This window comes from Xiphias gladius, chromosome 23, assembly GCF_016859285.1.
Source record: "Xiphias gladius isolate SHS-SW01 ecotype Sanya breed wild chromosome 23, ASM1685928v1, whole genome shotgun sequence".
Taxonomy (NCBI): domain Eukaryota; kingdom Metazoa; phylum Chordata; class Actinopteri; order Istiophoriformes; family Xiphiidae; genus Xiphias; species Xiphias gladius.
Window position 1 is genome coordinate 18376335 of NC_053422.1, and position 22590 is coordinate 18398924.

Sequence of the window (22590 nt, forward strand, 5' to 3'; positions counted from 1 at the left end):
CCATATAGATACAGGCCCCCATCATGCAGATAAAAAAAAAAAAAAAAAAAAAAGGCTACCTGAGTACCTTTGACCATAACCAGTCTATAACGTTCACTGCTGCCATACATAGCTTCAGCTCTGAATGAACAAGAAACAGAGCAGCATACGACTATGTAGTGCTAACTCCTTACAAGGAAAAACCAATATTAGATTGAATTCACAAAATGCCAGTGCTGACATCCAGCATTCTTATGTTTGTGAATTACTTAGTCATTAAGAGGATATAAGCTCTCCCTGTTCATCTGTCTGTCAGTCATAAATAATCACTGCGATAGTACCTACCTACTGTCTGGCTTCTCAAGGCAATGATCCAACGACATACAGTCCCTTATGACTCTCTTCAATTTCCAGTTATGGCTGCACAATTACCAAGTTTCTGCAGCTGATTCCATCTTTGATTCAAATTATAATTCGTAATTCAGGCGTTTACCAGACGCAGTTAATCGGAAAGATTAACAATTAGTGCAACAGTAAAATAAGTGAAAACTCCTGAAGCACCAACAGTGTACGTAGCCAGATAACTCAGGAGTGCCATGTGGAAGTGCCACGCTAATTGTCACTGGAATGGATTCTTTAATTCCTATTAAACCATAATTAAGGATCTACATTTCAGACACAACATCCAAAAGGCTAAGCCGCAATTCCTGCACTTGGGAACTGCCTAAACTAATTAAGTCTGGATAATGTTGCACAAGCAGAAATAATAATGTTGTGTTCATTTAGCCTCAATGCATAGATCAGTGTTTTCCAACTCAATGTCCTGTATATTACCATAGCTGCTGGCAAGTTAGCTATTTTATTATATAGGCCAAATACAGTATACACCACACTGCCAGTTTTTCATTTTTTTTCCACAGTATTCTCCACTAATGCATTCAGTTGTGTTCTCAAGTGCTTAATTCACAAAGTAAGGCAATTACGCTTCAGTATCAAATTCAAGACGAGGAAGATTAAGGTTTTTTGTGTTTGTTTGTTGTGAAATGTGATACGAAATTGCAGATTACAATTTAAGTGCAAATCAGGAGTAAACTGAGCAAATGCACTGGCTGGCATCAGAGACTATAAGTGCATGCCGTTTGCCACACAAAACACTGGACAGCTTTCAGCCTTAACTATTTGTAATCACAACGGCTAAGATGCCCTTCATCTTTGCTCTCAGACTAAACTAATTTGCCTTCTTTCAGAGCAAATTTCCTGCAGAGCCCCCAGCTGTGGGCTGTTTCCTCTCCTCACAATAATGCAATTCAGTCCAACAGAAACATTTAAAACATTTGGAAATGGGTTTCACTTATGTAATTATACGTATCAAAGAATATTTTACCATTAGTTATATTTTTCTTTTTTAGCCATGGAAAATCTGGATTTCATCCTAGGCTTCATCCCTATTTAATACAACAATTTGCCCACTCTAAATTAATGCCCTCCTCTCTGATCAAACCAAGAAATAGCCACATATAGACTATAAAACCCAGCTGCAGGCATTTAACCAAGGACCAGAAGCACTGGTTGGTTGTTTTTTACTTTTGGAATCGTTTTTATGATCTTTTGACTGGTTTATAAAACATGAATTGCTTCTGTCCACGTGAGCATGTCTGATAATTACTAGGTCAGATCTGGGAGCTGTTTCCTGACTGTCGCACACACTTCGACCATTCCGCTGTTATGAACCAAGTCTGGGAAAGTGAAAGAAGGAAAGAAGGAAAGAAAGAAAGAAAAAAGAAAGACAGAAAAAGAAAGCTAGTTGTTTCTTTAGCTTCTTTTTTTTAGTAATCTTATCTGATTAAATTATCACCTAATGTAATTGCATCTAGTTCTTTTATTCCTGTTTAATCCAGTTTGGTCTTAAATAGTAAGAACTCATTGCTAGCGACAGGCATTTATACAAATACTGCACATTTATAGCAAGTTGTTTTACTTTTCTTATTACCGTTATTACTTTGTATGAATTATTATGTAAATCACTGAGTTGCCAGATTGTTAGGTATACACTTCAGCTACATCCAGTGAAAACCAGTAAATAAGCCAAAAATATTTATGAAGCATTTCAGTCATTTTTCAATGTTTTTAAAATATTAGACACACAGTACAATAAAGTGCAATTCAGTTCAACCTTACCACAAACTACAGTCTCCAGCATGACCCAAGAGTTGCATCACCTCTCTGATGACATGATAGATTAAGATTTGACTGGATTGTATGCGATGAGGTCAAGACGGATTGATTGCTTGATTTGCTGGCTGCTTGGTTGGTTGGTTGGTTGGTTGAGCAATTCAACAATCGATCAACCTGTAGCTTTCATCGCTGAATACCTGATCTCACTGGAACTGAGCACTGCAGCACTATGAAATGCAGTGTCCTTCCAAGCTAATAATAAACCTGTTAGAATCCAGGCCTGGGGGAATAGTAAGTAAAAGGTCATTCTTCCCAGACCCTGAGGCCTGGTGAGCTGATACAGACTGGGACACTGGAGCAGAGCAGGTATCTGCTGCCCTGACCTCCGGTGCCCGAGGAAATGTTGGCGTCACAGGGGCTGAAGGGTGATCGGAGAGCATCTGGCTGGTCCTCTCTCCCTCGTCGTGGCCACATCACTATTCTCATCCAACCACTTTCCCTCCGTCCACCCGAGCTTCAGCAAGCTACCGAGAGCCGTAGTCATAGCAACGGGCAGGCATGCCGATGCCCTTGGGGATCATTTCTTGACAGAATACCTCTGTGTCTTGTCTCAGTAAAAGGTCGGCCCCTCTGCTGAGTGGCTGTTTATCTTTGCAGACGTGCAGGCATCAGTGTCCCTCAGCTAACTTCATCGCTCAACCTTTCTGTTCAGTTCTTCCTTACCACTTATTTTGAATGCCAAAACTCATCTCTAAATTAAGTGAGTAATTTAAAGCTGTGTGGTATCCACAAGGCCACAGGACAAAAACACACAGCGGAGGATGTATCCCTGTTTCTGATTCAGTAACATTTACATATTCTTGTATACCGCTGCTGCACAATTTCAACTGTTTTTCGGTTGTATCATTTTATCATTACATTTAAAAACAGACTCAGGGACTATCAGACTACAACGAGGGCTCTGTGAATAATGGACGAAGGTTTAAGCGCAGGCTATCTGCAACTGATAATTATAATTATACTGTCTCCTTGCTGAGGTCAAAAATCTTGGCTCCTCTGCACTGGTGAACAGGTGCTGAAGAGTTACTGACATTCGTATTGACACACAGCAATCACACACACCTGATGAATGGCCAATCACTGGCAACTCCTTAAGATCCAACAGAATGGGTGTCCTTCCAGCAACTGGAAGAGGGGACAGATGGTGGAAAGAGGAAGACATTAGAGGGGACAGAAAGGAGAATATAAATGGGGAGAGAAGTGCACTGTCTTAATCCATTCGGAGAATCAAAGGAGAAAATAATCATTCTCAATCAAAAACATGTAATCCTTATTACAGGCAGAACCAGCTGGTGCGGCATCATTTTTCACCGCTGTGCACCTTTGATGCAGACAGATGATCCTTTGTAAGTCAGCTGAATATTGAATAGAACAATTTTTATTCAAATCTAATCTTTTTAAATGATTAATCTAATTGAAATTCAGAGCACACATAATGTAATGGATTTTTAGTCATGGACTGAGCTCAATATGAACCCTATCTACGATACATCAACCCATATCTGATACCATGACACAAGGTAGAGATCAGTAATGCATCACTAGAGTTGTAAATGAGCCATGCTCCCACTGTTATCAGAAATGATAAGTGACACGAATATGAATCTGAACTATTGACTAATGTGAATCAACCTCCTGTTACTGACAGTTTGTTCTCTGTCTGTGGCACTCAGAAGGTATTTGCTCTCAGAAGGGTATCCCTGCATAATACTCCCGAGCAGGACTCGTGCTCTTTATCTGTTTCTTTCTGTTTTAGCCCATCTGCGCCATTAACATCACAATCCGTGTTTCATCTGTAGTCAGCAATCATCAGAGTCCTAGATCAAAGATATGAACATAAATATCTGGCTCCCTTTCCCTCACACAATCATTTTCATCAAGTTTATTCCAGTAATTTTTCTGCTACAAACACAGGAACCCACGTGCCACATACACACTCATACACAAGATTTTCCATAATCTTGCTTTCACTGCCTCCCACACAGGCATCTGCAAAAGAGCATGTGTGGTTCACAGCAGTAGCTTGGTCAACACTGGTGAAAACTGGCAGATTCAGAGACCTTAATGTGTTACATGCTCTGTGTACATTATGTTATAGGTCATTGATAGCTGCAGTTTCTCTAAAAGGCAGGCCTCAAATGTCAGATGCTTTTAGCATATATATTTGAATAAAAATGCCCACATTTGGCTTCCATCTTGTGCATTTTTCATTTTAGTTTTATGTGTAGCTGCATTCGAAGGTGTGCTTAGTGAAGCTGTGGTTTCAACACAGAAAATTAATGCCAAGAAAACTTTAAGAACAGCATTTTTTACTGTCTTATTTCTTTGCTTGTGTCCATATTGCCTCCGTTCGATGGCGCAGGTGAATGATTGCAAAACAGAGTGAGGCCTTTGCAGTGCGACCCTGGCCCATGCTGCTCTCTCCTCTCAGGGGATGGCCAAGGTCCAGGATGGACACACGAACGCATGTGACAGGTACAGAGTGCTACGCATACCTAGACAGTTTTTTTTTCCCTGCACAAACGACACATTCCTCATTCTCTGATTTAAAAAATGCAAGTGGATATTTATTTAGCCATTTAAATATTTATTTCTGTTTGTCTGGACTCTGAAGCTCTGCAATGTTAGAGGAGAGCCAAGATGGTATGGACAGTGGTACCCTAAGTCCTGCCTCAGCTCGACAGGTCACCATCCAGCGCCACCCGACTCAAGGCTTTGGCTTCGTTGCAGGCAGCCAGAGGCCTGTCATCGTACGCTCCGTCTCTGCTGGTTAGTGTGTATGTCAGAAAGAGAGACAGATATACAGAATAAAGGGAGATTGATGACACTTTTAAGTAGATCCTATGATGGGTCACATTTAACTGAACTTTTTACCATGTGTATATGACTTTGTATGCTGGCTGTGTGTCCACTCTCACCCTGCAGACGGCCCCTCCTTTGGCAAGCTTCTCCCTGGAGACCAGATCTTGGCCATTAACGAGGAGACGGTGAGCGACGTGCCCCGAGAGAGAGTCATAGACCTTGTAAGGTAACATCCTTTACTGTCCCAGGAGGGAGGGACAGGGAGGGGGAGGGTACAGGCCAGGGGACCAGCAGCCCGGGCAAGAGGTAGAAAAGAGGACATGGGTAAAGAGGGTGGATCAAAAGGAACAGACTGTTTCTTACTGCTGGTGATGCGTTACATCAACACAAATCTGTGGATGAGTCAGTCCTTTTGCAGCTGAAGGACAGCGAGGAAATGGAGATATAAACTGGAGAAGCTCTCTTAATACCAATGCTGTCCGTGGCGTTATCTAACCCACTCCACTCTCTGTTGTCTCTCCATAGACGCTGTAAAGACACTATAGTTCTCACTGTGCTGCAGCCCCATCAGGTAGTATAATGGGACACTCTCTCTTTCATGTTCCTCTCCCTCAGGATTTCTCTTACTCTTCATCAGTCTTAGCACTTTTCCTTTCACTCTGAATCAAACAGACACACTGTACAGTATTCTATTCCAGCAGTGCACACAAATACATTCCAGACATACATTAGTATTCGTGGTCGTGCCCACACATTAGAGTAATCTCTTTTCCTAGTAACCCCTTTCAGAACAGCTTCATGTGGGCACATAAACACCTACATGAGACTTTATTAAATAAAGATTGCGTGTGCATCCATCCATAAAGAGAAAACAGAAATTTAGTCTTTATTTAGCCGACTAACTGAAAACGATATTTTTACAAGATGAAATACTGATAAGAAAATGCAAAAAAGATTTAAATCTGATTTGTTTTTTTTTTTCCAATTTCATAATTTCAAGCCTAGAGTTACGAGTTATGCAGCAATACTGGATGATGTGCCTATTTGATGAAGTGGCTAACATCTGTATTGCACTCAGATTACAAAGCACAATTTAAAAACATTTTAAATTTTAGCAGGAGAGTGTCATGTACAAAGGAGATTTTGCAGTTGTCGCATTGCACCAACATTAGCCAGCTCTCCAAAACATGTCTCTTTAGCACTGGCAGTCACAGGGGCTTTTCTCTCATTTACGTCTCTTCTTTCAAGCTGATTCAAGAGTTCCTCTCTCTCTTCTTATCCTCAGTCACCTAAGTCTGCCTTCATAAGTGCAGCCAAAAAGGCCCGCCTGCGAACTAACCCGCCCAAAGTGCGCTTTTCAGAGCAAGTGTCCATCAGCGACCCAGACTCAGTAAGTTCAACTTGTCATGTCTCTCTGTGACACGTGCATGCAAACATGTGCTGTTACCCTGTCCGTCCCTCTTCTGCTGTGTATTTCTTTTGTTTGACTAGCAATTGCAAAAGCTTCAAGTATCCTCTCTCCACCCTCTTATTTCAGTCTGAGCTTCTCTACTGTCCGCGTGCGTGTGTGAGTGTTTGTGTGTGCGTGTGTTCGCACACTTTTGATGCAGAAGTTTGGCCTTGAATAAATTGCTTTCCTGACTGATTTGAATTGTCACAGGAGTAACCTGAACTTCTTTTCAAAGGCCTTCAACCATTTTGAAAGCAGCCACTGTATCAATCAGAAACATTAGTAATTTTTGGGCGTTGGGAGCTGCACATTGCAGAGCTGTCATGTTCCCACTTTTCTTGTCTGACTAATCAACATCTACAGGGTAAAAGTAACACTTATGTGGCTTGGGTTATTATTAAGACCTGCTGTGTGTCATATATATGACACACAGACAAAAAAATGGACACAAATATGACACTGTACACAAGTGAATTTATACGTGGGGGGCAGAAATAAGATAAGGTCATATAATTTTAATTTTTGAAAAAGGGAGGGTGGTCCATTTTTGAGAGAGCAGGGGAGATTCATATATTCTTTGGACTCCATATTCATGTTCTCTTTCACATTTTATACTTTTGAGATTATTTATATAAAAAGGAGATCGAAGAGTTACATCAATTTGTTATCTGTAATAAGAGTTTGTTCAGCAACTCTTTATTCAAAAAATGTCCAAAACCAAATAGCACTGTTGTAGGCAACTGACTCGAGTTCCCTTTTTATTACAGCTGATTTTACCATCCACTCAAGCCTGACAGTAACAGCAGTCAACATCATGTGAATGCCATGGATTTCCTAAATCAAGCCAGCAATAGCCACCAGTATCATTAAATGCTAGCAACAGCAGGGCTGGATCTGTTCTCTTCCTCAATCTTCCTCCGTTTTTCTCACAAATGTGAATCTCATTGATGTTGATGCAGGGATGGGAGGGGGGGTTGCTATGATTGGTAATGATCAGATATTTCAGCCACCAACCTCCAACCTATGGCAAGACATTTCTTAATCTCAGTCCTCTGTGATCTTGAGCCACAGGCTGCTAGTGATCATCTGAAGGATTATCAGTTTTGGCCATCTAGCCAGGTGTTTGAGAGAAAGTGAGGCCATGGCATTGAGCTGGGATTTGCCCCTCATAATACTTTCCCTGCATTTGATAATTCGGCTCCAGCTCACCCTCACTAACAAGGACAAAGGCAGTGGCTCGCAATTGGAAGTGATAGACCTGTTTGTGGTGTCTCTTCACTGGTACACCCTTGCTTTACTGCTAAAGTATGGAGAAAGATCTGTTTTGCTCATTACACGGGCTTTAGTCACTTCCAATCTGCAAAGAAGAACAGCTTGCTGAACTCTTAAATACTTAAGTTCTCCAAAAACAGACTGCTGGGCATCTGCTAGGAACAAAACTCTCTCTATTCCAACTAAATGCATTTTCTGAGATATATTGTTGCAATAAATTCACACTCCATACCGTCATGAGTAATGTCTGCCTACTGTTCACACAAATCTCATCGTCAGACAAAAAAGGAAGACATACAGGAAAAAGATAAGGATTGATTTTGTTTTGGTCTAGAAATATATAGAGAGAGACAGGGAGCGGAGAGTGGCCATCACATCACATCCTAGCAAGAATGAACTGAACTGCATATCAAAATTTTTCTTCTAACAAGTGCTTTAAGTAAAAGGAACAACCTTTAATTAGGTCTCAAGTCTTATTACTCCACTCACACAACTCTTTGGTGAGTGCTTTCAATCCCATCATCCAATTTTCTGTGCATGGCATACATATTGAATGGATAGACTGGAGAAATTGAATAAACCCTTCTTTGATCCTGATACCATGCATGGGGGTGGGCATCCTGAGGCAGAGTTTGCTCCTTCTCAGACTGTCAAGAGTTCAGTTACAGTATCTCTCCATTGTTCACCTAAGAAATCGGTTTCTTGGCTCTCCTCCCTTTCCCTACTTTTTACTGCTTCTCAATCAATAATAAAGTACCCACCATTACAGCTGATTGTGTTTGTGTTGTGGAAATAATTGATTACCCTTTTGGTGCATTCTCACACATACCATCAACTTTTTTTTTTCACTAAACTGAAGCTGTTTTCTCTCTCAATCTCTTTCAGACAATGCTCAAGGACGACTCCTTGCTACTCATACCAAATGTGTTGAAAGTGTTCTTGGAGAATGGGCAGATTAAGTCTTTTACGTTTGATAGCCGTACCACTGTTAGGGTATGTATTCACTACAGCTGCAATGCAACTGAATTTAGAGTCTGATGTCAATGTGTGGGGTCCACAAGGGCTGAGCGGTGTCAAAATTGTTGAAATTATGACTTAAAGCAAGTGTGATCAATATGTTTATAGCAAGAATGGATCACATGACTAAGTTTTTTTGGGAAAGGGTTACTCATAGTGATGAACCCACAGGGAATTATTACCTGGCTCCACAATTTCCCTCAGCTGTACAGATCTGTTGATAATATGTCAGTGTGTTTCCACTGCCCCCAAGCAGACAAAAAAATCCATTATTGCAGCTTTAACAAAAGATTTTCATATGAGTGTGATAGAAATATCCCTAACTGGCTAAAAGAGATGAAGTAATAAATACGCAAAAAAATTACTATACTATTATTGACTTTTGTGGCTTTTCAATTATGTAATGTTGAATTTCTATGGATTTTTAACACTGTATAACAGAGCTTCTCAAAACATTTTGGAGATTCATGGCGTAAGTACCATTATAATCCAGTCACACTTTGTGACGTGATTTGTTACACATTAACAAGGTCTGTTGCACCTCTATTAACAGTTTAATCAAAAATCACTCAAGTGTCCTCACTTTCAAGTTTACATCTCATAAGTAATTGTTTTGAGAAAATACACGAAACATAATAAAACCAGGTCAAACTTTGTGAAACGTCATCCTCCCAGTTTTTGGTATTTAACATCTCATTAATGTGATTAAGGTTATAAAGCAACAAATGAATTCAGTCAGACAGAGGTCATTTCTGTCTCTATGTCAGCCTCTAAAATGAGTCTGAAATCTTCGTGCAGACTCATTAAACTGACTCTATTAGATTTCACAAATCTCTCCTCTGCTCATGGAAGGAGAGTGAGGGGGGAAAGGAGAAACAGAGCAGCACTTTAAAGGAGAGATGGAGGGAGCTCTCCAGCCTAATCTGTCAGCCTAATTAAATGGAATTTCAGCATAATAAGGAGGCTCAGTCAATAAAAAAATACCACAGATTAAATCCACAGCACAATAGGATGCCCTGTAGTATGCCAAAGCTTGCCTGCAGTATTTTAGACTATAATCTATAGCATTCTTTGGGTCCTTCATTTAAATGTTTGGCATCCCCAGGTGTCACTAAATGCAAACCACAGAGGGCAATGGTGTTAAAACTGCATAATCCCTGTTTTTCAGGAGCAGGTAACCCGATCTGCTGCTTGGGTTATAGCAGCAAGTGTCAATTAAACTGTTTATGGAGAGCAAATCATTTTGTGCATATTTTACAGCTCTTAATGAGCCCCCATACTGAGACTAACAGTCAAACTACAGCAATATATCACTAAGATAGAATCCCTTTTAACGTCCATGCTCTAATATAATAAGAGGGCAAAGAAATTATTAAACTTTATCCTCAGGCAGAGCCCATGGTAATATGTGATTAACGGTGAATTTCCCCTCAGACAGTGAGAGTCATAGATACTGATCTGCACAGGAGCGAGTTTGGCCTGCACACCTTGACACGCAGAAGTTATTTACTTAAATAGGGTACACTCACTCTGCAGAATAAAGAATATCTATTGAGGCTCTCTATTGCACAAAATGACAAACATGATATAGAAGTAAAGAGCCTTAATAGAAAATACCCATCACAAGGACATATATTTCTTAAATGGATGATGGTTGGAACAATCAGGACTCTTCCTAGAGCTGGCCGCCTGGCAAAACTGAGCAATCAAGGGAGAAGGGCCTTGATAAGAGAGGTGACTAAGAACCCGATGGTCACTCAGCCTGAGCTCCAGGCAGGAAGCCTCTCCTCAGTGAAAGATACATTAAAGCCTGCTTAGGGTTTGCAAAAAAACACATGAAGGACTCTTAGACTTTGAGAAGCATCATCAATGGAGGACACCAGGCATGGCTTATAAGCTGCCCTATACTGTCCTAACGGTGAAGCATGGTGGTGGCAGCATCAAGCTGTGGGGGTGTTTTTCAGCAGCATGGGCAGGGAGGCTGGTCAGGGTTGAGGGAAAGCTGAATGGAGCAAAGTACAGAGAAAACCTTGATGAAACCTGGTCCAGAGCGCTCAATATCTCAGACTGGGCTGAAAGGTTCACCTTCCAACAGGACAATGACCCTAAGCAATAAGCCGAAACAACGCAGGAGTGGCTTAGGGACAACTCTGTGAATGTCCTTGAGTGGCCCAGCCAGAGCCCTGACCTCAAAATGGCTGTCCACCGACGGTCCCCATCCAGCCTGTTGGAGCTTGAGAGGATCTGCAGTGAAGAATGACAGAAAATCCCCAAATCCAGGTTTGCAAAGCTTGTCGTGTCATACCCAAGAAGACTCGAAGCTGTAATCTCTGCAAAAGTTGCTTCAACTTTGACCCTGTACTGAGTGAAGGGCCTGAATACTTATGTCAATGTGATATTTCAATTTTATTTTTTTAATTAATTTGTAAAAATTTCTAAAATTCTGTATTCCCTTTGTCAATATAGGGTATTGAGTGTACACTGACGAGGGAAAAATGAATTTAAACGATTTTAGCATAAGGCTGCAACATAACAAAATGTGAAAAAAGTGAAGGAGTTTGAATGCTTTATGAATGCAAAGTATATATTTTACTTGTAGTAGATTGTATTTTTTCTGTGGAAATGTATTCCAGTCTCTGTTTCCATCTCTCTCCTTCCAGGATGTGATCTCTTCCCTGCAGGACCGCCTCTCACTGCGCTACATTGAGCATTTTGCCTTAGTACTGGAGGCAGGTGGTCTTGACCAGAATCAGAGGTTGCATCTGCTGCAGGAGAACCAGCCTCTGACACATGTAAGAAACCCACGAAAATAGGGTATAAGATGTGTATAGAAACTGTTTAAATGATTGGTATGCGTAAGGGATTAGCAAGGACTGTGGAATTGTGAAGATAAAGGGTCCAGAATTCAGTCTACCCTGTTTAATTATTGAAAATGATACAGTGACACATTTATGTGACAAATGGCAAAGATGCATTTGTTATCTGGCTGATACCGTCATATTCCCTCAGGTGGTGCATAGAACCTATTTCCAAGGGATGAAGTGTCTGTTCCGCATCTGCTTCTTCCCCAAGGACCCTGCGGACCTGCTGAGAAGGGACCCCGCTGCATTTGAGTACCTCTATATACAGGTAAAGCACTGGATTAAAAAGGGATTTAAAAGGATGTCATTCAATCTCATGACACTGTTGGAGAGCTGTTCCCTCGAAGAGCAGGGGGTACCAAGAGGGAGTCGATAATTACGGGTTCTTATGGGTAGTTAGTTTTATCCTGTTCATATTCTACTGTTTTTATTAGATTGTGTTTACCTTTGGGTTTGTTGAGTGATTTTAGACTTGGAAAGGATGCAAACGCCAGAGCCAGGCTTTAGACACTGTGGCCCTGTTGCCACTCTCTAAAAACGGTTTCGCATTAACTGCAGATATCCAAAAGCCTTGAATTTGGAAGCCGTTCCTAGCAATTAAACCAATGATATGACTTACAGAGCGATACCAGTCATTAACAGTGTTGTTTGCAATCAGCTGTGTACAAAACATTTCATCACGTCCTCGTAGAGTCGCAATGATGTCATCAAGGAGCGCTTTGGCATGGACTGGAAATCTGACATCACGTTACGTTTGGCTGCGCTCCATATCTACATCACTGTGTCCTCTGCAAGGCCAAATCAGAAGATCTCTCTCAAACATGTCGAGTAAGTCCAAAAAAATGAATTAGCTTTTAAATTAACTTATCAGAAATTACAGACAAATATTGATGAATTGCATTTTTTTTTTACCTGATTAAGAATTCTGAGTCGTATAGCAGGGAGTCCCACAGTGAAGTTTTTTCATTCAGTAATATATAAACGATTAATAATTAATCCCAGTAATATTAAAAACTCAAATTACTCAAGGATCATTTTCCCGAGGTTGTTATGAGACAAAGAAATCCATTGTTTTGTGAAATTACATCTCTCCCTCAATTTGCTCATTTACTCTGCAAAACCTCAACCTAGCAAGTAATAAGCTTCTGCCGTCACAACCACAGAAGCATAACAGATCCACTGTGCTTGTAATAGATTTAGGATGGCCATGTCGAGCCAGGAGTCAGAGGATATTGGCACACTTTGTCTTCCTGTGGGATGAAAAAACTCCTTTGTCTCCTCAGTTGTGGCATCTTCCGTTGAGTCTGATTAACTACTACATTGTTGTTTTTCTTCTTTTATTTGTATATATTTCTTTGAACTTTCACTGAATTTCTCTTTGTTCTCTATCACAGAAAAGAGTGGGGACTAGAGCCTTTCCTACCCCTCACTCTGCTTCCAACAGTCAAGGAGAAGAATGTGTGTAAGACCCTGTCTCAGTTGCTGAAGACCTACCAGCATCCACCACCATCGGGCAACAAGGTTTCTCCTAATTAAAACATTCTGCCACTAATTGCCAAGTCTTTGTGAATGATTTTACTGCAACGTTATAGAGACCTCTTGCCAAATTTCCATACTCTTGATTAGTATAAACACTTAAATCTCAATACTTTGCTGCTTCTTTGGAGGAGATTTTACTTTATTGTATTCTAGGGTTATGTTTGCTATATAACCAGTCTTTTATCTTAGGACAAGCCCTTCATCTCTATAGATGTAGCTGTTGCATAAGAGCTTATTAGCGACATGTGTGGCCCAACAGTGCCCCCAGGAGGACATAGTAAGAGCAGGAAGAGGATTCCTCTGTCAACGGTGACAGTTTCTTGTTTATCACTCTGTTGACAGGTCCCTCCTCTGCAAGGAAAGCTGCAGTACATGCGTGTACTCAATGACCTCCCACCTTTTGGAGGAATACTGTTCCACACTGTTGGACTGGTAACACATTTTTGAATCTTTGTGCACAAGGATACATGTGTATCTTTTTTACCTAATTCCTTGCTCCATTTATTTTCCTTAAGTGTCTTTGCAACTACATGCTGTGCATGTAGTTGCACTTGTTTAACATTTTAAAGAAATTGTCTAACAAGTGGATTTTGAAAAGGTGTAACTTGATGTTCCAGCATAGTAACAGTCCAGTAAGACAAATAATTGTAAACCTCCTGTGCTTTCCTACAGGATGAGAAACAATCAGCTACAACACTACTTGTGGGTCCTCGGCATGGCATTAGTCATGTGATTGACCTGAAAAATAACCTCACAACAGTTCTGGCTGAGTTCAGTAGGGTTGCCAAGATCCAGCTCTACCGAGAGAGCCAAGGAGTGGCTCGTGTGGAGGTGACAATCCATGAGGCCAAGGTATTAAAACAGTCTCTAAAGACAGTCTCATGCCATAACTTCAGATTTGCAGTCTCAATTTTAAAATGATCAAATTATTGACTTTTAAACTGTTCAACAGTCTAAAAATTTTTATTTCATCAGGTCATTTCAAAATGAGCAGGCAATGCTCATTGCTTTTGCCCTAAATATTCTACTAATTCCCCTCCCTATCACCCCCTGCAGCCCCTGGTCCTACTCATGGAATGGCCTGATGCCAGTAACTTTGCGTGCCTCATATCTGGCTACTTCAAGCTATTTGTAGACCCTAAACGGACCATCTACTTCCGGGCCCCTGGTCAGTCTCAGCTGACCAAGGCAGGTATGTTAGAAGTCTTTTGACATGTAGAGGTTAATTTTGAACACATGCTCTGATTAGGCAATATACATCAAATGCCAAGAATTTACAGAAAATAACACTGTTTCCTTAAAACCTTAAGATGAAACATTCATTTCACATATTCAGAGTTCAGAGTGTCTTTATTTCACAATCATATTAGACACTGCAATGTTAGGCAATATTTGGCAATCCTCATTACATTTTCAATCTACATGGACATTGATCCGCTTCTTCATTGACTGAAACCATTACGTTTAGTAAACAGAATTGCACTCAGCAGAGCGCATACCTCCGCCAAGGCAATGTCAAGCAACATACACCAGACTTCAGAGAAAAAAAAATTCAAATTCATGGTCAATTATCTGGATCTGCCCCTAAATTTAATGGATTCTTCCCTGGCTCATGCTCCATCCCTTCACCAAGTTTGATGTAAATCAGTTTAGTACTTTTTGTGTAATCCTGCTGACAAATAAACCAACAGTGAAACCAACAAATAGGCACAGGTGAAAAACATAACCTCCTTGGCGGATGTAACCATGTTATCCTGGAACTATCATCCCATGGCGCCCTCTGCTGTCTCTCTTCTCATCTCCATCTTGACTCATTGGAATGGGACACTCCATATTTCTTTTTCCCAAGATACGATAACATTATGGAATTTTATTGTGAATTATACTTTTTACTGTAAACATAAACATACTGTTCAAACATGAACAGATCCTCTGCCATCTGCTGTCTCAACCTGTAGTCCACATAAAAGAAGGATAATCATACCATCACATTCCACCAGAATCTAACCCTCCAACCTCAAAAAACTTCAACTTTCAACATCCATCTCTGAAATAACAAAAAATCCCCATGTGACCACCAGCTGTCACATCTGCTTTTTCCATCTGGATCTTCTCTATCCCCACGAGTTCTTAACACCTCAAACTCTCCACTGCTCTGACAATTCTATCCTCAGATTACAGAAGCTCCCACCATGCCCACCCACGTTCTGGAGCAACCAGCTTGCCAAGTGGAGGTCGGCGAGGGGACGAGAGGGAAAGTTCACACAGGGAGTCAGGGCCTTCAAGGGCCCTAGTTCCGGCAGAGCCTCAGCATCTAGGCCTGTGTCATGTCCACCTTCGAGAACAACAACAATTTCAGGAGCTCCAAGCACATGCTGAAGTTGAACTCGACATAAATGAGAACTTTATTTCGCAGGAGGTCCCTGGCCGGCCTCGCACCAAATCAGACCCCACCCAGCAGAGTACAGAGGAAATAGCTGGGGTTTTAGAGAGTCCAGCAGTGGAGAATGCAGGATTTAGAATCCGAGCCCAAACAATGGGTCAATCCCAGAAAACCTCACGATACTTCTGTGACTCCTGCAAAGCCAGGCTTAGGGCTGAGGGTCTGTCAGCAGCAGTGAACAGTAGTGGGAGCTCTGGAAAACACTGTTCCAGTGCTTGTGCCTCCCGAGATGTAGGTGTTGTTGACCTCATGGCCCTGCCACCCCCAGGGAATGAAGAGGAGGACGAGGAGGAGGCAGATAATGGAGGAGAGAAGCTGCACCCACCACCACCTGCTATTGCAGCACCACCACCTGGATTCAGGGACAACAGTTCAGATGAGGACGATCCAAAGAGAGGGAGGAAAGCTCGAACCAGTGCCAGCCCAGCAGTCCCCTCTGGGAAGCTGGCCCAAGCCAAGGAAGATGTGCCTGTGACACTGATTGATAATGTGTCTACGAGAACTGTCCGAGATCATGCCCAGGAGCTTGATGATGCTCTGGTGTCCACCTTACAGGCACTAGAGGCTTTGGCAGCTTCTGAGGACTACCCCCATCACCCTCAACAGCCCACACAGACTGCAGGTCAACAACCTCAGTCATGCTACAGCCCACATCTCACTCAAAGAATTAAAAGTAGCACTAATCCTATAAAATGTTGCTTTTTTTGATCAATTAATATTACACAGTACACTTGCAGTACATAATCTTTATTATTAGTAAAGTGAATATTCTTGTGAAATGAATTAATTTTATGGTAGCAATACATGTATAATAATATAAGGTATTGGTATATAGAATATAAGGTTTAAAACTACCTACAGGATGCTGAACAACTTGACCAATAACCCAAATTAGAATAATATGAAAGCCAAGCTGAAAATATCATAGATCATCACAACCGGTTATAAATAAATATAGAAGCAACAACAATATTACACATCATTGTGTGTCTAAAAAACATATTTTAAAAATTAAAAAAAAACAAGTCTATTATTAAAACCAAACTGTTTTTTTTTTTACTAACAGCTAAACTGTGTGAACATTGTCAGGATAGGAAAATTGCAAGTCTTTTCACATTTCTTAAGCACACCCATGCATCTGCATGGAAAAGCTACAGTTCTTCCAAGTTGGCAAGCCAACTGTTGCATAGAACAATCTGGAAAAGGATTATAAATCTGATCCTGAAGGACTGATTTGGATTCCAAAAATTATTTTTGTTGTTTTGTGATCAAGAGGAGTCCACCCACCTGCAAATGTCTGGTTCAAAAACTACAATAACACTAATAGAACATTTTAATATTTCTGTTTTATTAATATTTGTTATTTCTTGATTAGCCTAACAATGTGCTATGTTGCATTCCTCCTCAGGGCTGATTGTCTTAGCTGCCATTACACCTGAGTCATCATTGGACTCAGGACACGAGACCAACTCCTCTGAACTGACAGATGTTTCTGAAATGGTGTCGGCTATGAAGCAAAACCAGAACCAGGCCTACCTGCTGGCTCACCATATCAACAAGGAACGTATTCTCTGCCGCCGTGACTTTCCCCTGGCTATCCCTGGCTGCACTGCAAAAACCATAGGGACGGGGGCCTTCTCTGTGGGTCAGATTCGTGCTGGCTGTCCACCCAAGCAAGTAATCCTAAGCAAGACTGTTCCATTCAAAGTTAGTCCCAGTCAAGACTCAGCAATACTCAGTGTTGTGACAGAGCAAGGGGGCAAGCAGGACACTACTCAGCCTGAACAGAAAGCAGAAATGAAAGGAAACTCTGAGTCTACCAAAGCAAACACCCCTGATCCCCCTTCTAAGTCATCCGAAGAACTTAAATTGTCTGATGCTTCACTGACAACTCAAGTCAGTAAAGACCAGAAGTTATCAAATTCTTCTGGGGAGACACTGTGCCAAAATGTTTCTGAGGGTATAAAGGGGAAGACAACTGCACCTCTTAATACAGAACCCAGCAACAAAGCCTTACCAATCCTCTTGCCTGTGGACAGAACTGCCTCTGCCAAGATTTCGCCCACAAAAATGTGCCAAGATGCCGAGACTGCCTCTAGCGAGACCATGAAGCCTTCCAGCTCTTCAGAACTTCTGCCAGTTGATGACCTTTTCTGCACATGCCCAGTGCAACAGGAGCCTGGGCCTCAACTAAGACTAAAAGACCCACAGATTCAGAAGGTTTTTGTTTTTCAATCCTCCTCCCCTACAGATGACGAGCGTTTACGGGCCAAAGGCCTCCAGCTGGCTAGCAGCAAAGAAAATGCAATTAGAGTAGGAGCAGATCCTAGTTTGGCAAAACCCAGCCCTCAAATACAAACCAAGCACTCCCCTCATTTGCCTGTAAAAGCGGAAAGAAAGGAAGCAGCTGAAAGCAAGACTGAGGGTTCCCAGGGCAAATCCCACCCTGAGTCACAGAAATGCCCCATAAAATCCTTACCTATTTTAGATGATCCAACAACACCTAGCCCATCTGTAGAAATGGTCTCCACTCTCCCAGCCAGAGACTCAAAGAAGTTAGGCAGTGGTAAGGGGAAGTCCCAGCGCAGTGCCCCTTTCTTGAGCTTTAGAAACCTTCTTTCAGCTACGTTCCCAGCAAGAATGCGAAGAGAAACAGATGAGCGAAGGGCTCAGTTGCAGAAAGTCCGCCAGTATGAGCTAGAGTTCTTAGAGGAGCTGCTGAAACCCAAGTCATCCCAAGGAGATTTTTTGCCCCAGGGATCCTCACCTGTGCCCTCAGGCACTCCTTGTGCCTGCCAGCTCCGCACCAGCCCTGTCCTAAAGGCACCAGGTATCTCCCGAGAGCAGAGACGCAGCTGTGACTGTAAGCGAATGTGTAGGGGCATGCGACTACCTGACACACCAGTTGGCTCAACAACAGAGACACAACACAGAGGCAGAGAGAGAACTATCTCGAAGACCCCTCCAGCAGTCTCCAATGCCCCTCACACCCAAGGTGCTACAAGGAGACCGCAGACCTTAGAGATCAAGACCACACGAATACGCTCTACCAGCCTTGAGTCAAGAGAGCCAAGGGGAGAGCAGGGCTCCTGCTTGCCCACCTGTTCTTCTCAAACAGACTGCATTGGAGCTCCACAATATAAGAAGCTCCAGAGGCGATATAGCATTGGAGAACTGGATAACAGCACTAGCACACCTGTGTATGCTGAGGTAAAGCCCAAAGCTAAGAGTCTAGAGAAGGAGATGGAGAGAGTTAGGGCCACAGGGCTGAGGCTCCCCACCCCAGTAGAGCCAGTCCACACTCAGTCTCACCAAGCAGAGGGGAAGGGGAAAAAGGGTGTGTTCTTCATTCAGGGAGAAGAGCTACTATGTGAAAATAAAGAAGGGACCGGCGAGGTGCTGCTGACCCTGCCCAGCGAAGACAGTGATGACAAGGATAAATGCTGCTCATTCTGTTTTTGCTACAGGAAGTGTGAGGCAGCAGATGAAAGCAGTGAGAAGGATGAGCTCTCATACTCCATACCCCTTCAGGTCCTTCCAGGCATGGAGCTAGACTCGCGTACCTTTCCTGTGGTAAGCAAAACACTCCAGGTCCTCAATGCAGAGGACTGCAGTGGTGAGGAAGAGGAGGAGGAAGAGGAGGAGCCACAGACACAGGAGATTGACCTGAGAGCTTGTGGTACGCTGGAGGGGAGCCTGGCACGGGTGCATGCTCTACAGGGGAAAACATTCACCTTACCTGATGGTTTCCTAAATGCCCAGTTGGATGCTAATGAGTTGCTAGTTATCCTGCGTCAGTGTGCTAACAGCCCACAAGCTGAGGGTGAGGGTCGTCTTCAGCCATCACGGATTGCAGAGTACAAACAGGAGCTGGCAGTGCGCTTCAAAGAATTCAGAGCATCTTGTCGACGAGTGGCAAGTGTTGAAAAAAGCCCAACACGTATGCTTGCTGTTGTCTCAGCTAGCTTTCAAGTGTTGTGTGAACTAACTCAAACCTTCATTAAATTGGTCAGAGGGGTGCGTTCAGAAGCCCAAAGGCTGCAGCTGTTGAGAAAAGTTGAGGAAGTAGCTATCAACTACACTTTGCTTTTGCGCGCAGCAGAAGAATCAATGGGACACTCAAGCAGCCTGCCGACAAAGACAGTTAGCCCTCAAGTTTCCTCGCACACCAGTAACATGAGCTCGCTCACTCGACCCATCAAAACTCTTCCTGCACAGTAAAAATCAATCTGGCAGGGATGTAATCACAACAGTCCAGAATGTGGGTGGCAACTATATCCAAATTCATTATTTATTTATTGTTTACATTTTTTACAAGACGTGCAATGATCATCCTCAGTAAAAATTGCAAAGCAGCTGTTCCATCCCATGTTTACAGGCCCTGAGGTAGCCTTGTGGATCTTGTTTTGAAATATAAAGATACACCAAACTAATGCACAATGGAATAAGAACCCTATAACAAACTGGGTGATACAGGGCTATTCACCTCATATCAATATTCACAATATACATAAGTCATTATAGTATAATATTTTATATGTAATGTATATTTGAGTTGTGTCTACTTAGCAAATAATATAAAGTTTTGTGAAGAAAAAAAGGTAAAGAATATATTTGAACTGTACTGAGTTAAGAGAACCATAAAAGTTATAACAAATTATCAGAAATAAATGTATGCTCTGGACAAAAATATTTCAGAGATCTCGTCAAGTAGCGACTTCTGTAAATTGCGTAGTCCAAAGCGTTGGTTGGTTAGATGGTGATGTGTTTGTTTGTTGAAATTTCTAACTGTTGTAATGCAAATGGAAATCTCTGTTCGCTATGTTGACAATGTCTGGCATACTGATACAAGAGTCAAAATGTAAGTGACAGTGTTGGAAAATGAAAACCACTGAAAGACAAGTATGACATATTAAACTATACTGACTGACAGCGGTCCATTCTCTCACTATAACAGTGCAGGTATGAAACACACCTGTTCAGGGCAGACAATGTAGCAGAGACCCGACTCACAGTCTTATCCACTGTACAGTAATGAGATTTGTTGCCTCACTCAGCTGTAGAGAGGGAATACCCACACTGTACTTAGTGTATAGAGTGCATTTTACACCATCACTGATCCATAGCTCACTTGCATCTCACATATTGTGAATCATAGTTTTAAATATAGCCATCCACTTGCAAGTGAGTAAGCTTATCACTAGGATTTTGCACAACCTCTGAAATTAGGTCTGAAGTTGAAATGTATCTTTTAATGTTTGATTCAGTGTTTTTTATTCACTCTGCTGCTGAAAAACTCCACACCACCAGTTTTACATAGTTCGTCTCCTCAAGGCTAAAGCTTAACTGTCTCAAAAGATCCTTTGTTTTTATTCAGGTTGTCAGATATAATATAAACAAATTTGCTTTCTATGTGCTGTTATACATTGTGCAATCTAGCAAATATATAAGAAACACACAAAGTAGTTTTCTATGTATTTTAATAAAACTAACACATCTGTTTCCTGTCTGAAATCTCCTTTGTGTCTCATCCTCTTGTTATTCCTGGAAATGAATCACAGAGGCTTTACACCTGTGCTGGCCTAACGTGTACACTGAACATACTGTTAAAAGAAAGTGCTGTGAAACCAAATTAATAGTGACAAATGGGCTTTCATAATACTAAAGACATGAAATGCAAAATTGCTGTTTCTTTCAAAAAATGTATTGGTCAGTCCTGTGGGATATAACATGGTACTCCAACGAATCAGACTAAAATGTTTTTAAAATACTGTTTATGATGTAAACATCCACCATGAGACATGGTATTTAACATCCTTGAATTTGAAACTGTTTGGTGGTAAGAAACTAATTATATGATACTTAATGCCATACAGTATACGTACTGTAGTTCAAAACAAACTTACAGATGTTCAATATTTGACTAACATTATAAACCAATAGTGGTGTTCATTTAATTGCACTTAATATTTTCTATCTAGACCATGTCTTAAATACTGCTGTAAATTTGAGCCAGTAACACCTTTTTTGTCAATTTTTTAGAAAATTTCAGCATAGGGTTAGGGTTAGATTTCAGGTTATTAGTTAGAAATATGCCTCGCATGATTCTAGATCCCACTCACAATATGATCATTCACCAGTGAAAGCAAATATAGCCCACCTATATCACTTTTCATTTTAGACTGACAATTTGACCTTCAATATAAAAGGGAAATGAGGACATAAGCTTCGTTGCACTTCTTGTCTTGGTTTCAGTAGACATTTGTGGTGTTGACAAGCACTCTCTTTTAACGGTTTTTTTCCTACGCTGTTGACGTGGCATTTTCCATGACCATATGCAGTGTTTTCTCTTTCACTGTACTGCATGTTTTCCCTTACGTATAAGACTTTCGGGGGCAGACATTTTGACCATTGAAGCTGATGATACTGTTTGTTCAGATAATTTTACCATTCTAAAGTGGAAAAACGGGCAAAAATGAAAGGCTGTGGTGGCAACATGTTAATGTTTTGCAGATGGTATTCGTTATGGAAATGTATTATTCTACACTGTTAATGTAAATAATAAGATGAAATATTTGAGAGAATAAGAAACACTTTTAAAACATTACTTGTAACATTAAGATTTATCCAAACACTTCACTATTTTGTAAAAAGGACAACATAAAACATGTCTGTAAGGTAATTATTTATAGTAGTAATGTAACATAGAGACTAATAGCAAAACATATATTTTAAGGAGTATATTATGAGTATAAAGCATGGGACATGTTTATTTTTATAAATAAAAATATCAGACAATGTTCTCTCATCAGCACTTGAACATTTTAATATTATAATAAACATTTTCTGTGGTAGTCACTGTTCAGTTGCTTTGCTTAACTATGTGGATTTGTCTGTGTTTCATTCACACAATGAGCCCGCCAAGGCTTAATCCATTGTTTCTTTATGTGCACCAATTCATTCCTGTTTTTTTTTTTACTGTCAATGATCTT

The 22590-nt window shown here is 41.2% G+C and overlaps 1 protein-coding gene across 1 annotated transcript; it reads left to right on the top strand.

The window, feature by feature from the left end:
• Positions 1-5541: 5541 nt before the first annotated feature.
• On the top strand, positions 5542-22590 carry frmpd3 (FERM and PDZ domain containing 3). The gene is made up of 12 exons (XM_040119527.1): positions 5542-5587; positions 6302-6406; positions 8624-8731; positions 11416-11547; positions 11765-11884; positions 12308-12444; positions 13011-13137; positions 13498-13587; positions 13828-14007; positions 14212-14347; positions 15330-16220; positions 17007-22590. The coding sequence occupies exons 3-12, from the start codon at positions 8627-8629 to the stop codon at positions 19817-19819; spliced, it is 4731 nt and encodes a 1576-aa protein (XP_039975461.1). The 5' UTR covers positions 5542-5587; positions 6302-6406; positions 8624-8626; the 3' UTR covers positions 19820-22590.

Excerpts from the sequence above, each read along its gene's own strand:
- frmpd3 (XM_040119527.1), top strand. The coding sequence starts at position 8,627 with ATGCTCAAGGACGACTCCTTGCTACTCATACCAAATGTGTTGAAAGTG. Across the intron at positions 8,732-11,415 it reads ATAGCCGTACCACTGTTAGG|GATGTGATCTCTTCCCTGCA; the intron begins GTATGTATTCAC and ends CTCTCCTTCCAG. Across the intron at positions 13,588-13,827 it reads TGTTCCACACTGTTGGACTG|GATGAGAAACAATCAGCTAC; the intron begins GTAACACATTTT and ends GCTTTCCTACAG.